Source organism: Rhinoraja longicauda, chromosome 4, assembly GCF_053455715.1.
Source record: "Rhinoraja longicauda isolate Sanriku21f chromosome 4, sRhiLon1.1, whole genome shotgun sequence".
Lineage (NCBI taxonomy): Eukaryota > Metazoa > Chordata > Chondrichthyes > Rajiformes > Arhynchobatidae > Rhinoraja > Rhinoraja longicauda.
In genome coordinates this window covers 63,018,425-63,036,367 of record NC_135956.1, presented here as the reverse complement: position 1 = coordinate 63,036,367, position 17,943 = coordinate 63,018,425, and the positions used below count along the sequence as shown (strand labels likewise).

General features: G+C 38.5%; 1 protein-coding gene across 25 annotated transcripts in view; it reads right to left on the bottom strand.

Annotated features, from left to right (window-relative positions):
* The window catches only part of rims2a (regulating synaptic membrane exocytosis 2a), a 711,765-nt gene that overhangs the window by 574,363 nt on the left and 119,459 nt on the right, over window positions 1–17,943 (bottom strand). For 19 of the 25 annotated variants that reach the window (XM_078397872.1, XM_078397861.1, XM_078397867.1 and 16 more), the window contains exons 2-3: window positions 9,883–9,915; window positions 9,393–9,479 (exon numbers count right to left, since the gene is read on the bottom strand). The exons of the other annotated variants lie outside the window; for them this stretch is intronic. In XM_078397872.1, the coding sequence (XP_078253998.1) occupies window positions 9,393–9,479; window positions 9,883–9,915 (120 nt within the window). The remainder of the gene's footprint in view (window positions 1–9,392; window positions 9,480–9,882; window positions 9,916–17,943) is intronic. 25 annotated transcript variants of the gene reach the window in all.

Here is a 17,943-nt window from a genome sequence, read left to right as displayed (position 1 = left end):
GGAGGAGATGGTCAGACGTATCCATATTACAACAGGCTCCATGGACTAGGGTCCAATGAAACATAAAGTTCATTTTCCATCAAAAGCAACTACACGCAAAAACATATAATTGCTTCAACACATAAACACACACACATACATACACACACACACACACTCACACAAACACGCATGCGCACATACTTTCAAAGCAGCCATTTCAAATACAAATTGAAAGATAATAGGCAAACATCTCTCTTAGAGGTGTTTAAATGGTTACAAAAGCAAACTGGAGTGATTCATTCCAAATTAGTGACAGTCTTTGAAAGGAGAGAGTATCTGTGATTATAGGATCATTTGCTACAATATTAATGACCACTAACAAAAACGAAAGTTCCTGATTCCAGACCCTCAAGGATAACAAGGTACATAGAGAGCTGGAGAAGGCAAAAATAGGGAAGGTTGTAACAGCTACTAAGAGCTCAACACCATCCAGCAATAATAAAAGAATGAAAAATTAATTCCAGGTCGAATCACACAAAATCCCCAAGATCTCTGATCAATAAATGAAAGGAAAAAATGAATCTTATTCAAATATAAAACTACAATCTAAACATAGAAGCTAAAGACTTAAGTGAAAGAAAGAGAAGTATGGTAAATTTATATACACACACAAAGTGAGGAAATGTTATGTGACATGGCGGCACGGTAGCGCAGCGGTAGAGTTGCTGCTTTACAGCGAATGCAGCGCCGGAGACTCAGGTTCGATCCTGACTACGGGTGCTGCACTGTAAGGAGTTTGTACGTTCTCCCCGTGACCCGCGTGGGTTTTCTCCGAGATCTTCGGTTTCCTCCCACACTCCAACGACGTACAGGTATGTAGGTTAATTGGCTGGGTAAATGTTTTTTTTTAAATTGTCCCTAGTGGGTGTAGGATAGTGTTAATGTGCAGGGATCGCTGGGCGGCGCGGACTTGGTGGGCCGAAAAGGCCTGTTTCCGGCTGTATATATATGATATGATATGATATGATCTCGACAAGGGGGAAATTGCAGCCTGGATTATCATTGACAAATCATTGGAACAAAATTTTAAGAAACAATGAGGTTAATAAAAATCAGGGAACATGGATTTGTCATAGGAAGATAATGTCAGTGAACTTAACTTGGATGAGGGTTAAGCATTCAATGCGCATTTAACATATGTATTTTAGCAAAACCCAATTGGGAGATATGTAGGAAGGGACTGCAGATGCTGGTTTACACTGATGATAGACACCAAATGCTGGAGTAATTCAGCGGGACAGGCAGCATCTCTGGATAGAAGGAATGGGTGACGTTTCAGTTGACTGAACTTGAACTGAATTGAATGCTGAAATGGATTTTAGCAAAACCCAAATGGGAGATTGACCAGGAAGTAAAATTCTGTGGGATCCAAGAAAATCTGGTAAGTAAAATGAAAAAAAATTGCAGGTTCGGAAAAATATATTTAAAAAACTACTGGAAATACACAGCAGGTCAGTCTATATCTGTGGGAAGAGAAATTGAGTTAACATTTGAGATGGGAAACAAAACTAATGTTGGATTAAAAGTTAGTTCAGTGATAGAAAGCAAAGGTCAATGGGAATTTTAGTGACTGAAGTGCTATGTGGAAATCCACAGGACTCAAAATTAGTCCCCTGCTTTTCATGGCACATATTAATAATTTAGATTTGAATGTGTAGGAAAGAACTGCAGATGCTTGTTGAAATCGAAGGTGGACACAAAATGCTGGAGTAACTCAGCGGGACAGGCAGCATCTCTAGAGAGAAGGAATTGGTGACATTTTGGGTCGAGACCCTTCTTCAGACTTGATTTTAATGTTGGGACCACAATTAAGAGTTTGCCTCCAATATCAAAATTAGTTCAGTGAATAATGAGAGGGAAAGTTCTGAACTATAAGGAGAACTATAAGTACTTCTTAATGCTGTGGATGAGTGATAGTGATCACATTCAGGACAATATCTGAAGCAAGAACTAACTGTATCCTACCACCGCAGAAGAGCGCTGGTGGCCAGTAGGCATTGTCTGATGTGGGTACCATGAATTGAGAAGTTTTTCTTTATGCAGCAGAAGCACCCCTGCATGGGAATAGCCCTTTGTAGAGGACCAGACACTGACCTCTCATCACTGAAAGCCTTCTAATGACATCATGGCCTGATCCTCCTCTATCCTATGCCCATTCTACTGCAATACCAACTGAGCAAAGTTGGATATATTCCATATGCCACTGGCACAAAAGATTCCTTTTGAGTAGTGCAGCATTTATATAATGCTGTTCACCGTTTCGGTACAGTAGCGCAGCGGTAGAGTTGCTGCTTTACAGCGAATGCAGCGCCGGAGACTCAGGTTCGATCCTAACTACGGGTGCTGTACTGTAAGGAGTTTGTACGTTCTCCCCGTGACCTGCGTGGGTTTTCTCCGAGATCTTCGGTTTCCTCCCACACTCCAAAGACGTACAGGTATGTAGGTTAATTGGCTGGGTAAATGTAAAAAAATTGTCCCTAGTGGGTGTAGGATAGTGTTAATGTACGGGGATCGCTGGGCGGCACGGACTTGGAGGGCCGAAAAGGCCTGTTTCCGGCTGTATATATATGATATGATATGATATGGTACACCCCAAAACATCTTACAGTCACCAGAGTGTGCTTGGAGAGATGCTGAAATCTGGAACAACAAGCAAAGTGTTGAGGAATTAAGCAGGCCAGGAAACCTCTGTGGATGGAAATGAGCAGTATTTGGGTAGAGATCCTTCATCTGAAATGTACTTACTTTGTAATGTCGGAATAAGGGAAACGTAATCCAACGTTGTCTTTAGCTTAGTATCCTGATGAGTGCAGTGACTTAAAGACTTTTGACTTTAAATATATTATGCAGTATACAAACTGATCTCAAGGGAATTCTGGAAATTGCATAAAAAAATAAAAGAAAATTTCAACAAAAAAAATAAAAGTTAACTTCTACATTCTGTTGGGTTCCTTTTAAAACCAGATGTAATTGCATGAACATGATAGAGAACCAGGTACTAGAGACACAGCATGGTATGTTGCCAGATTTGGCACTGCATTGATAATCATTGACTAGAAAAAAAACGGCAAACAATAAAAAAAACATTTATAACCTTAGCAAACAATTGATTGCTGATATGAATAACACCGAGATGATCATGCTTCAGCTAAATGCAGAATGTGAACATTGCTTGATATTTATTTTTCTTCCTCAGAAAGCCATTCTGACGTGTGAACCTGATGCCCTCTCCAGAATGACTTGCTTGTAAATTCACGTTGATTGGTGTTATTCCTTAACAGGTTGAGTGTCTCAATCGTGTAAAACAGAAGAATTCCTTGCCAAAGCAATGTACTGCATTTGTGCGTTCTCGAAAATTTGTGATGCTTGTGATTCAAATTTTTGGAATGAATGAGGTTACATTTTGCAGGTCGGTAAGTTTAGGGAAGAATACAATCATAATAATTGATAGTGGCTTACCTCCAAGCGTATGTTGTAAGAGACCATAAGTGCAATATACCTGCAGTCAGTAAACAGATTAATTCTTGAAAATTGCAAAAAAAGCACTTATTTTAGGAAAATGTCCAAATATATTATGTGGTGTACAAACTGATCTCAAGGGAATTCTGGAAATTGCATTAAAAAAATCAAATAAAATTTCAAATTTAAAAAAATGCTAATTGTATGATGCCACTTCCCATTTTATGTTTGAAAAACTATCTGAGAAATGCTGTATAACTCAAGACTTTATTTTTAGCAGACCTGCTGTGATACCTCTCACTGCAAGTCAAAATATACTGTCAGAGAGTTCCAGGAATATTACAAATTAACTTCATTCTACAAAAATGTTTTGCCCTATGCCAGATACCTACAAGTCATCCTTTAGGATTTGTGATAACTTTGGCAGATTAGGATGAATCAACGACAGGTCTCCTCATAATTCTATTTTAAGCAGGCAGAAAAAAATCAGAAAATTCAGCACTGAATCTTATTTTTACATCATGCCTTCTAAATGAGATTTTTACCTTTACCAACTCCATCATCGGCCACTTTCAGTATTTGTATGATCAAATGAGCTATTGTGGATTTCTTACCTTTGCTGCAAGTTTTGTTTTTGAGAGTTCAACAACATTTTCAGACCATTTTATTGTCTTTTCCCCAGTTTTACCAGTCTGCTTCTTTAAGCATTGAAATTTATGGCAATGATTCATAATAACATGTGAATTCACAGCAGTAGCACACGATTCTCCCCTTCAAGCCTGCTCTATAATATGATACAATCACGACTGATCGGATGCAACTTCAACTACCTATTCCAGTCGAGCTGCTGTAAACTTTCACCACATGCCCACATTGCTTATCAAGCATCTACCTCTGCCTGAAAAATATTCAAAGACTGCTTTTACTACCCTTTTGAGGAAGCGATTTTCAAAGAATCTCAATGTTCAAAGAGAGAAAAAAATCTGTCTCCTCTATGTCTTAAATGGGCAACCTCTTATTTTTAAACAGCAACCTAGTTATAGGGAATTTTTAATGATTAAAACCAATTCATCAATTATTTCACTAGTTACTTCTTTTCGGAACCCACGATGTACTGTAACTCCAACTGCTTGGTGCCACTTCTATAGAGAATACAATTTTCCTGACTTCCTCCCTTCCCATTTCTGGGCTGTTACTTGGATCCCATGTGGTGAAAAATGATGCAAAAATACTTGCTTAATCTCCTTTTTTAATATTATTAATTCCCAACTTCACTTTCCATTCTCTATTGGCAAGGAATTACAGGTCATCAACGGTAGGGAAATCCTGACAAGTTTCTAAGTGAGGATAACATGAGACTGAGGTTACAATTTCCCCACTGCATTACCGTTCTGTGCTATGTGAAATAACTTAGTGAGTTGCTAAAGTACATGCTGTAGATGGTGAAAACTGTCGTCACAGAACATCAAGAGATTATCATTAATCAACTAAACTTACTCTATCCTGGTGTATTTTTCAAAAAATGTAACAACAATGTCTTTAGGTGCATTTCACATACCAGTGGAGTAAATTTTGTGAATGTTGTTACAATACCACTCATTCAAATAAATGATGCTTATTTCCATTACATTCCTGACACCCCTTGTATAGCAGAAAAGCTATGACAAATCTAAATGTGAGTAATTCACCACAAATAACTTTTCAGACCATTAGGTTGAGTTTTAACTCATCATTGCCATTAAACCTTCCAGTTGCAAGATATCAAATGCACATCTGAATACTTTCGCATCTACATCAACCAAACATTCAATTCCAGACATTCTGTAAACCTAAAAAGAAATATTCAACTCCCCACTAACTCTTTCCCCAGTTGCCCTCAACACTCTCCCCACGACACAATTGGTATTTGACCTCTCGCTCTGTACATGTTATTCAAAGTTAACTAATTCACAGAATTTTAGATACCAATCATGCAGCAGTTGATTGCATGCTGATGGTTCTTTCCAGTAAACAGCAGCATGAACAGACTTCAGACATTAAATATTTTTGAATTTTCTTTTAAAAAGACCATATTGATACTTTACCAACCAAATATAATTGCGACCATGTTAACAATGCTCTGTAAAAATTATTGCAACACAATGAAGTTAGGTTCATTTCATTCTCCTGTGGGAAGTTATGTGCCTTTCATTCTCCTTGGAAAGATATGTGCCTGTGATCTTCAAAGCAATCCTTTCAATGGGCATTGTCAGAAATTGCATATTTGTGATTTCCTCAGCATTTACTCCCTGTAGAGATAACCAATAATAAAATCACTACATATATTTCATTCATTGTTTTCTAACCAGGATTGATTTTTATTTCAAATGCTGTTTTCCTCACTGCTCATCATCTACTATTTTCACTATCAATGAAATGTTATCGTGACTTGCTATGATTTTTCAGAACACTATGCTTTCAAAGGAGGAAACAGGAGAATAGAACTAACATCACAAATAGACATTGACAATGTATAAAACTGCCTTTACAGTGACACAACATGTCCTTTGGTCTAAAAGGGTATTGCAAAGAATAGGTAGAGTTGTACAAATGGAGACAATGAATATCTATGGGTATAGCAAAAAACCCCATAAATGATCCTGATGTCTTCACCTTCTCCATGCAGGGCATTCAGAATGCACTCATCATGACAAAGGCAAGAAAGTATAGGCATCCATATTACAAAATGTAAATATTTAATTTTAAAAGATGAAGACAAGATTATGAATGAAAAGCCTGTTGGCAAATAACATCTGGATTTTAATTTTCTGATGATTAAAATAAAAGTAGTCATTGTTTTACAAAAATATACCTACAAATGTTAAATCTGGTCCAATGATATATCTTTGGCAGACAGTTCATGAACATTGCATTCTTTGATCTGGCAAATTAAATTCCTGGAATAGGATGTCTTAAAGTTTTTATCTGATTTGTATTACTAATACCTATGATCTAAGGGGCTCATGGGTGCTTCATCATTTGATGAAAACCTTTAACAATTATTTTGTTGACTTCAATATCCTGAGTTTTGCTACAATATTACAATAAAAGTAGTTATTTCTGGCAACTGGACTTTCTCGATTGGATACAAAAATGGGAATCCTAGACTTTTCTACACTAGGTTTGAGGAGGGAATTTCAGAGCCTTGTATCTTGGCAGCTGAAGAATTGTCCATTACTGTTTGATTTTAAAACGATCCAGGGACCAGAAGGAGCAGTGAGGATTTCTTGGAGGTTTTAGATCTAAAGGAGATTGCAAAGTTGGGGAGGGTTGAAGCCATGGAAGGATTTGCAAACAAGGATTGATTTATTGTGGAGACAAGGAACTGTGGATGTTGGTTTACCAAGGGAAGTCACAAAGTGTTGAGTAACTCAGCAGGTGTCAGGCAGCATCACTGGGGAACATGGATAGGTGACGTTTTGCGTCAGGACCCTTCTTTCAAGTCTGAAGAAGGGCCCTGACTCGAAACATCACCTGTGCATATTCTCCAAGGATTGACGTATGGCTTGCTTTGGACCTAATAAATCACAGGCATGATATGAATATTGGACTTTAGAGAATTTAGGGCATTGGATACAAAGTTTTAGATTACCTCCATTTTATTTCAGAGTAAGACAGTTCAGGCAGGAATGTATTGAAAAATCAAAGGGCAAAATGTTGATGAGAAATAAGAAGACAAGGTTGGGTCCTTGGGAGGGATTAGAGGTAACAGCCAGGAAAGAAAACTCATTCCACATGATTTTATGACTACAATTGGATAGCTAAAGGCAGAATCAGGCAACACTGGCCTCACCTATTTGAAAAATGACGGAGAAGCCAAGGTAGAGGATGGTATTATTAACTATTTCAAAGGCTGCAAAGAGGCTGAGAGCAATGAGAAAGATAGATAAGTTTTATCACAATCCAAAAGAATATTATTAAAGAATTTTATAAGAATTAAACTAGTGAACATGCACTGGATGGACGATACATATAACCTATCTGCAAGAAGGTATTTATGTTCATTGCCTCAACATATGGTGAGATCCCAATTATAATATGCAGTCTCCATTGACTGAGATGATTTAATTAGGATGCCAGTACTGACTTCGGGAACTCGAGAGACAAATTGGCAAGATTCCTTACTCTGATCGCAAGCCAGCACCAGTTACTTAAATAAGGGGACAAGATTGATGCCTCCCACAATGAACTAAGCCATTTACAGGCACACAAACAAGATGAAGAACTTGCATTAAGAAATGTTCCACAATTGACCAGTGAGCTATCAGTCTCTTCAGGGGAAAGGTAGCGGGAAAAACATCTAATTTATATTAGGTTTCTTAGAGATATGTCTAAATATCAAATACTACAACTTCGAATGAGACAGCAAAGAGTAAATGCTATTTCATCATCACTTTCATTTGGATGATTAGACATCAGGCATGTACTCAATGAACAGCGTCTGTGGCTCCCAGATCCAATAAATTAGCATAAAACAAATCTATTGATTCATATCTACTAATTCACCAGTCGCACACAAACACACAAAAACACAAATGTACATTCAGACAAAAACACACAAATACACACAAACTCAGACCCAATTGCACACATCAACACAAACACCGAAAGGTGTTTACATTAATTTTTTTTAACGCACTACAAAAAGAAAAAATGCTTTTTAAGTGACCTACCTTTGCAGCGGCAATCGCTTCCAGGCACAGGTATCTGTCATCATTAGCAAATTAAAAACACTGGGACCACAAAAGTTTAGGCTGAGGCTGTGCAGGTAAATGTAATAACAAGGAACTGCAGATGCTGGTTTATACCAAAGACACAAAAATCCGTTGAATTACTCCAGCATTTTGTGTCTTTCTGTCTAGATAGATATTTTTTCTCTTCGCGTGTGGACAACTATATATTTTTTTAATATCTATGTCTTATTAGAGACAAAAATAATCTTCTCTCCTTAATTTCCTGCTTGGATTCCAGAGATTTAGATTTCCATTTTGAAGCTCATCAGCAGATAATGACATATGTGCAGATAGAATATGATTTAACCTTACAGGTTAAAATCAAAACATCTTGATCTTCTTTCATTTTGAGGTGTATTGCAAGTATTTGTACTTCAAATAAGTTTCGCAGACTTATAGGTTTGAGATTATAAGCATAATAAATTTTACAGAATGTTTTTTGTTGTTATTTCACTAGGCAATGTTTTGCTGTATAAATCCTGATCTAAATTTGTTAACTTAGTTTTTTAGCACTGATGGATGCTAAAACGATGTTTGTATAAAAATATCAGTTAATATTGTGTAGTTATAAATTAATCATAAAATAGCAGATATGATTTATATCCAAATATTATGATTCCAAATGGAGAATTGATAGCAACAGCATAATTAGTGAATTTTTAGGAACTAATTCATTTGATTAGCTGGATAATGCACAATAAAAGTATAGAACAGTGACCAGGGAAAAATTGATTAGCTTTCTCTGGGTTCACCTATTCAGAAGAAAATGTGTACTAAGGTAACAGAGTAACTTCATAAACCAAAAAGATATAATAGGAGTGCTAACATCCTACTGCAAAGTTTCATGGCATTGCAAGGCCTACTGGAAAAAGTGGGCTAATCGCAGAATGACCATTTTGCTATTATTGATTTTGTTAATTACATGCAATTTAAATATTTAAAATAGAAATGTAGTTGGTGGAAAACAAAACATATAGTGCAAATATACAGTAAATGAATCATAATTCAGATACAGTAATTATGTGACCAAACATGATGTTTCAGTGTCACACATTGCCACTATGACAGAGAAAGTTAACAGCACCAAAGTTAATCTATATACTACAGCAGCTTACTTACGCCTGGGGTTCCTTCTCATTTTGTTGTTTTTGCTGTGGCTGAAGAACGTTATTTACCAGTTCAGTGATCCCACTAAAGGGAAACCACCTGTTTAAATAAGCAAATAATGTAACTGAACAATGAAACAAATCACTTAATCTTTGGCCTCAGTGTCTTTGCACCTAAACACACAGCAAGATAGGAAAGCTACAGCCAAATGGGAATGATAGTTACAATCAGATCCAGCAAGTAACAATGTAGGACAATGTTATATCAGCTAATGTTTAATCAATCCAAATGCAGGGAACAAAATGCTACAACCAGTCTGAATGTGGATGATGTAAGAAACTGCAGCCAGCTCTCTTACAGCCAATCAAGAAGCAAAATGATGCATTATAGCTGCAGCCAAATTATCAAGAATAGCTAACACCTAGAAAGTGCAGAAAGCACAGGGGCGAAACACTGCAAGCTAAAGTTTCCAAGCTCACTACATTCGGAAATTATTACTTACTGTGGCTGTTGAGGTTTTTGTTCTTCTTTGACCCTAAAAAACAAGTTCCACAACTCAATGCAGGATAAAGCAGAAATTAAAATCTTAAATCAAACTATTAAGGTTCTGGAATTGTATGTTTTTAAAACAAATATAATGACAACAGATGTCTTTGAAAAAAGTTGTCAAATTTTGTTAAAAAGGGCTCAACATTCACTTTTTCTTGCACTAAACTCCTATTTCACAAATGGGAATTGGGAATTATACCCGTGTACTTCCAATTATGAAATGCAAGTTAGGAAGTTTGCACTTGTGCCCAAATTTGTAAGTAATAGGAGAAGGAGGAATGGATCAAATAATGCTCCGTGACTGGGCAATATCTTTTTTAAGGGTTAGAGTATACCTCACAAGACACAAGCAATTAAGATGCTCTTTGGTCAGGCCTTATTCATGGACATGGAAAATTTATAACATTACATCGTTGGTTTAGGAAAGTATAATTTAATAAAGTAAAATTAAGCAACCAAACAGAACAAATGCCACTCACCCACTTCTCACAAATTCAAATTACCAAACATTAATTAAACCTTCTACTAATGTGTCTTGACAAAATTAAATTATTTCTTCATTTGAGATTTAATATGCATTATCATGTCAGATCTACCCCTGCCTGTTCTCGCACTTGCTAAGGAGATTTATGGGAATAATGAGAAATGTTTTAAATACCTGATTAATTGTAAGTGTAAAAATCTGAAGGCATTTAATGTTATATTTATCAATATTGATTGAAGTTAAATTACAAAATGTTGGCTTAAAATTCATCCTCAATCACTGTGAAGCTACATTTTAGAAGCAGGGCATCATATATTAGATTAAATTACATGTTCAGTTGCAAGCACTCGCAGTTGAATTTCTACACTTAGGAAACCTACCCAGCATAGTTAGGTCGAATACAGCATAGTTAATAGCACTGTTAAATCAGTCATACTGTATGTCCATTATTTGGAGAGAATAAATTCAGGAGAAACTCAGCAGATCAGGCACCATCTGTGGTGGGAAATGGGCAGACAACCTTTTGGGTAGAGACCCTTCTTCAGGCTGAAAGAAGGCAAACTTTTGCTCTTCACAGATGCAGCCTGACCTGTTGTGTTCCTCTAGCAGTTTGTTTTTCTGCTTAAAATAGCACCTGCAGTATCTTGTATCTTCTTTAATTTGTTATTTTGCAAACGTAGAAGGTAAGTAATCCCATTCATCTTCTATGACACCCACTCCATGTTACTTCTAATTAGCAAACATAATTTAAATGCTAAACAATGTTGATTTCTTTTCATGCATTATGTAGTTTCTTCTTTAAGGAATTATTATTAGACTCGTATATGTTGCACCTTCCTTAAATATTTTAAAAGCCCGATGTTTGGAATTACATCTTATTTAGACACCAGTTTATATTAGCAGGTCCTCACACTTGATCATAATCCTACTGCTGAGGCATTATTATAAAACATTGCCTCACAAATGAGAAAAAAATAGACAGGAAAAAAAGAAAATTCTGGAATCACTCAGCAGGTCTGGTAGCATCAGTGAAATGAGAATCAAAGTTAAAATTTCAGGTTGAAGATACATGTGTTCCAAAGAAGGGTCTTCAACCTGAAACATCTACTGTGTTTCCCACATGTGCTGTTTGTCCTTTTGTTTTACTTCACATTTCAAACATCAGCCGTTTTTAATTTTCATTTTGGGAGAAGAAAGATCGTGCTGCCCTTCTATCTGCCTTCCTGCAAGTAATGTTTATTTTCCAATTTATAAAAACCTATTGGCCAAAAGAAAGTCAGTGTTTACAATGTTGCTCATATAGAATGAATAAAGATAGAGTAACTCCAAAGCTAAACCCAGTTACAGAGTTCACAGTGTTCCAAACTGCAAGGATAAAACCTAATTGTCATCTGAAGATGGAATTCAATTCCAATTTTAATATTACTTCAAAATATTATGAACTGAATATAACATAGACTATTTTCATTAATTTTGGACCTAATGTACTCAGCAGTGTCACTTTATTCAATGGCCACATGGTTGAACCACAATGATTGTAAATTTATCAAAATGTAAGATGACCATTTGGAACAGTCTACTGCTAGTGTATCCATTGGATGATATAATAGATATGCAAGTATAATTATAAAATAGTATTTTGACTAGTGCTCAATTCAAACACCGTAATTCATAAAATTCAGAGGTTTTCTCACATACATGCAGTCTATAGGGATTGCGTTATCATATCATAGGGTAGAGATAAATAGATTCTTGATTAGTATGGGCGTCAGGGGTTATGGGAAGAAGGCAGGAGAATGGGGTTAGGAGGGAGAGACAGATCAGCCATGATTGAATGGCGGAGTAGACTTGATGGGCCAAATGGCCTAGTTCTGCCATTTATCGCTTATGATAAATGGCACTTTTATCACTTATGACCTTATGATGACCTTATCATATTAAGAAACAGGTTTAATACACTTTGACTCTTCTTTTTGACACGTGCGGGTGATATCCTTGGTATCCATGAGCCCTGTGCTTGTGCCTTTAACATAAGATATCACCCTGAGCGTAGAATTTATAGCAACATAAATTACCACAGTAACATTAACGCAGAATATATTACATTTTTTAAATTCTTACCTAAACCCTTCAATTATATATTCTGCACTTAACTCATGTATTGCTCTAAACAAATCCTACACATAATAGGGTGTACTAGTATTTGGAGAATTATATACATTAATATATAAACTATACTAATTGCCACCCAGTAAAAAAAATATCATTATAAACTCTAATGTAAATAGGTCAACCATGAGCTTAAAACTTTGCTGATCAGAACATCTATAACATCTATAATGTTGCATATTTAAAATGAAGAAAGGTTGCAACTTTGCACGTTTGAAGAACTTTAGATCCCAGCATCATGATCTCTCAGTTGTTTCTGAACTAAAGTGACTATTTAGTGCAACTTCTGCTGTGAACTTTGGAACACTGGCAAAAGATTGAGTTTGGTGGAAGCAAATTATTTAGTTACCATCTTTCTCCATGTTGCAAGGCATTAAACTTGTGGTTCCAATCATCATGAATCAGAGGTGCTTATTGCACAAGACCCTCTTTCAATATTTCTATTCAGTGGTCTATTGAATAATCAACATTTTCATTGAAAGTAAAGACTAAGTTAAATTGCTAGTTGCAGCAGAACTATTTAAATGATTCCTACTAAACAATGAACATTAAAACTTCATTTTGGGCAAAGGGAACAAATCTATTAAATTGAAACTTACCAAACAATCTATATTCTAATTCATTGTCCCAGGCATTTCTTCATTGTGCTAACTGTCCATGTATACTGAACTGTTCTACCACTTTGTTATGTACGTGATGGATATCCATACTGAGTTCCTGTCCTTGAAAGATCAATTGCTGACTGCTATAATTAAAGAGATTTGTCAGTAGTGTGGGAAAGCTGTCTGTCTGACACTGCCATGGACACTACCTGAGAGCCAGTGGTGAGAAGAGAAATTCTGACTTCCTGATAGAGCAAAGGATGTTCAAATTCTCTAATGCCACAGGGATTCTAACAGCACCAGGTAAAAACTAATATGCATTTGTGCTGTGATGCAGACTATGCAATTGTCACTGCAGTTCCGAATCCCTGCCAATCCTGGCAAATGCCTTCCAGGAAATAACTGCCTGCTCCCTTTTATTGTGGTATTACGAATCTCTATTTTCCTGCAGAGCAACAAGCTGGTTACACTGGACATCGATCTGTTGCTGGCTCACAGCTAACAGAGGTCTGTGAGATTTGGAGAGATTCTCTGTGGAAGCAGAAACCTGATACATCAGTTGTTGGATTGCCAGTGGCTGGCACAGTGATATGGCAGCATATGTTCTCTCCATAACCGCCTGTCAGATGTTAGAAATGGACACGTCTGTGTTCCAAGTTATCATGTATATTCGAAATGACCGGCCACACAACATACCAAGCAGCACCATAGAAAGCATTTTATCAGGGTGCATCGTAGCTTGGTTTGGGAACAGCTCCTTCAACGACAGCAAGAAATTGCAGTGAATTGTGGACGCAGTCCAGACCATCACAAACCAACCTCCCTTCTACTGAATCCATTTATACCTCATACTGCCTCAGCAAGACCAGTAGCATAATAGGGTCACTCCCTCTTCCCTCCTCTCTCATCAGGCAAAATATGTAGAAGTGTAAAGGTATAAAACGCACACCACCAGATTTGGGAACACTTTCTTCCCAGCAGTTATCAGGCAACTGAATCATCCTCCCACAACTAGAGAACAGTGCTGAACTACTATCTACCTCTTTGATGACCTTCGGATTATCCTTGATCGGACTTGCTGGCTTTTCCTTGCACTAAACTTTATTCCTTTATCATGTACCTGTACACTGTAAATGGATCGATTGTAATCATGTATTGTCTTTCTGCTGACTGGTTAGCACCCAACAGAAAGCTTTTCACTGTACCTCGGTACACGTGACAATAAAGTAAACTAACTTGTACTGTGCATCCCCCCAAATATCTTCTGAATGGTTTCCTCTCATGGGTCCTTGTTCGATTCCGCTGGTTCGCACTTCTTTTTGGATGCAGTAGTGTGAAAACAATATTCTTTCCCATCTACTGAAGTGTAGTTCATCATTGCCAGGTACCTCTCCACATAGCTTTCTAATCTAAGCTCTGTTCTCATGGTACCAGTATCTGAGTAGAGTTGCAATAACAAACTGTGCTGCCTCCTCCACAGCAACATCTTCCTTCTCTTCCTTAATCCTTCGAAGAGGAAGTAGATACATTTTTGAAAGACCAAGGAACTAAATTATATCGAGAATGGCTCAAAGAGAGGATGAGGCATTGAGTAGGTTTGGAAGGACCGAGTGACCTACTCCTACTCCTATTGTTTAATGTAAAAACAAGAAACGGCAGATGCTGCCTTACAAAAGAAAGACACAAAATTCAGGAATAACGCATAGTCAGGCAGCATCCTTGGAGAACATGGATAGATGACTTTTCGGATCAGGACCCTTTTTAAGACCAATTATAGGGACAGGGAAAGAAAGCTGGAACAGGGAAGGGGCAGAACAAAGCATGGCAGATAATAGGTGAACACAGGTGATGGGGGGTTTGATAGGCAGAGTTGGACAAAGGCCAGAGATGAAAAATGTGTGAGATAAAAGAATTGAAGAGTTGTGAATTGGAAAGCCAGAGAAGGAATATAGGTGGAGTGTGAGAGGAGGGTACAGGGATTACCCTGTGATTGTAGATGGGACACAGGGGAGGGAGGGAGGAAGAAAGGAGGGTACAGGGGAGAAAGTGGAGAAGGAGGTTGTTAGAGGCTAGGTAAAATTGGAGAATTCAATGTTCATACCGTTGGGTTGTAAGCTACCCAAGCAGAATATGAGGTGCTGTTCCTGCAGTTTGTGTGCGGCCTCCCTCTGGGAATGGAAGAGGTCCAGGCCAGAAAGGTCAGTATGGGAATGGGAAGGTGAGTTAAAATGGCCAGCTAACATTAGATCCTGTAGGCCTTGGCAGAGCGAGCACATGTGTTCGGCAAAACAGTCACTGAGTCTACGTTTGGTCTCACCAAAGTACAGGAAGCTACAATGGAAACTCCAGATTCAGTAGCTGAGGTTAGACGATGTGCAAGTCAACCTGTGTCTCACCTGGAAGGACTGTTGGGGTCCCTGGATGTAGCCGAAGGAGGAGGTTTAGGGCAGGTGTTGCATCTCCTGCGGTTGCAAGGGAAAGTACCTGGGGAGGAGGTGATCTGAGTGGGAAGGAATGAGTGAACCAAGGAGTTGTGGAAGGAGTAGTCTCTGCGGAAGGTGGAAAGGGGTGGAGATGGGATTTTTTTTTAAAAAGCTGGTAGGATCACGTTGGAGGTGACGGAAATGTCTTAGAATGATGTGTTGGATGCGGCGGCTGGTGGGCTGAAAGGTGACGACCAAGAGAACTCTATCCTGGTTCCTTCTGTGGGGAAGGGGAGCAATAGCAGAACTACGGCGCACAGAGGAGTTGCAGGTGAGGGATCCATCTATGATAGCAGGTGGGTAACCATGTTTACTAAAGAAAGAGGACATCACATATGGCAATATGCACATATGCAAATTCTCATCTTGGGAGAAGACGTGATGGAAATGAAGGAATTGAGAAGGATAGTGTCTTTGCAAGAGGCAGGGTGGGAGGAAGTGTAGTCCAGATAAAAATGGGGTCCAATAGGTTTTGTGGTAGATGTCAGCTGATAGTCTGTCCCCTGTGAGGGCAGGGTAGAAGTTAGTGCTGAGGTTAATGAAATCTACGAGGGTGCAGGGGACAGCCCCGATGCAGTCGTCAGTTTAACAGAGAACGAGTTGGGGAATGGTGCCAGTGTGGGCCTGGAACAAGGGCTGTTTGATATACTCGACAAAAAGGCAGGCAAGTACCCATGACTACATCTTTAACTTGCAGAAATTGAGAGGAGTCAAAAGTGGTTGTTCAGGGTGAGGACGTTCCCTCAGGCAGTGGAGAGTGTTAATAGAGGGAAACAGATCAGAGAAGAATCAGTCTGTTTGAGGAAAAACAAGAGGACATTGAGACCTTCCTGGTGGGCGTTAGAGGTGTAAAGGGACTGAGCATCATTGATAAAGACGAGGCAATGGGGGCCTTGAAATTGAAAGTTATTAATTCAAGAGTTGAAGAGGGTAGGAGGTGTCTGAGATTTAGGTGAGAAGGGACAGGACAAAGGGGGATATGGGATGGAGATGGAAGCGAACAGTGCGGGGCTGGGGAATGATAAGGTAGGAGGTTGTGAAGAGGGAGCCAGAGGTGTTCATCTGTGGGGTCATGGTCAAGGGGTAGGTATGAGGAGGTGACCGAAACCTGGCACCTGGCCTCAGTATGGTAGAGGTCAGCTCACCAGACTACAATGGCATCTCCCTTGTCATTGGGTTTAACAACAATATTTGGATTGTGAACTGAAGGCTGTACCTTCAGAGGGGCTGAGATTGGAATGGGAAAGGGGAGTAGAGAAGTCAAGACTGTTGATGTTGTGTCAGCAGTTGGAAATAAAAAGGTACAGAGAGGGTAGAAGCCACAGGGGGAGTCCAAGAGGAGGAGAAGTGTTAGAGACAAGGGGAGGAGAGGGGTGGATGGAGGCTTGGGCGAGGAACTGTGGGAGGATGTTGGGAGCTGAGAGGGGAGGGGGGTGTGAGGGGTCATGTAAGGGTGGTGGGTAGGAGAAGTAGCATGGTTGTCATGACAGCAGGACCCTTGATGAGTACGGGTACGGTAGTACTTTTGGATTAGTACGCATTTCTTGATTTAGTATGGGTGTCAGAGGTTATGGGGAGAAGGCAGGAGAATAGGGTTAGAAGGGAGAGATAAATCAGTCATGATTGAATGGTGGAGTAAACGATAGGCCAAATTGCCTAATTCTATTCCTATCACTTCTGATCTTATGACCCAGTGGAAGCTATTTTCCAATGTAGAAAATAGTAAAACAGTGGAACTATTTTTTAATGTTCTTTTGTTCAAATGGTTCAGTGGAGTCTCCTTGAAACAGTCTACATTGACAAAGGCAAAATATATGAGCTGAACTGATTTTATGCTCCCTTTTTAGAAAGTGTACAATTCAGACACTTTGCTTGGTTCAATATGACAAAGAAGGAGACAGGATCTGTAGTTATTTTGATTACTCCTAGCCTCCTAATCTCATTCCAAAAGCTTGTACTTCATCGCACCTCAATTCTCATCCAGGTACTTTTCAGATATGATATTGCTTTCTGTCACCACTCAGGTGATCAGTTCTAGGCCCATACTACTCTTTCAGTGAGAAAACGTGTCTCACCTCGAATCCAATAAGCAAGTATTTTAAAATGTATGGCTTCTAGATATTGAGCTCACTACCATAGGCAATTGCTTCCTCACATTCAATCCATTCATGGACATCATATTTTATTTGGAAGTATTTAAATCTTTCCTCAGTCCACTTCCTCTCAGAATACAATCCTAACTAATCATTATTTTCTATTAACTAGAAAGCTTGAGG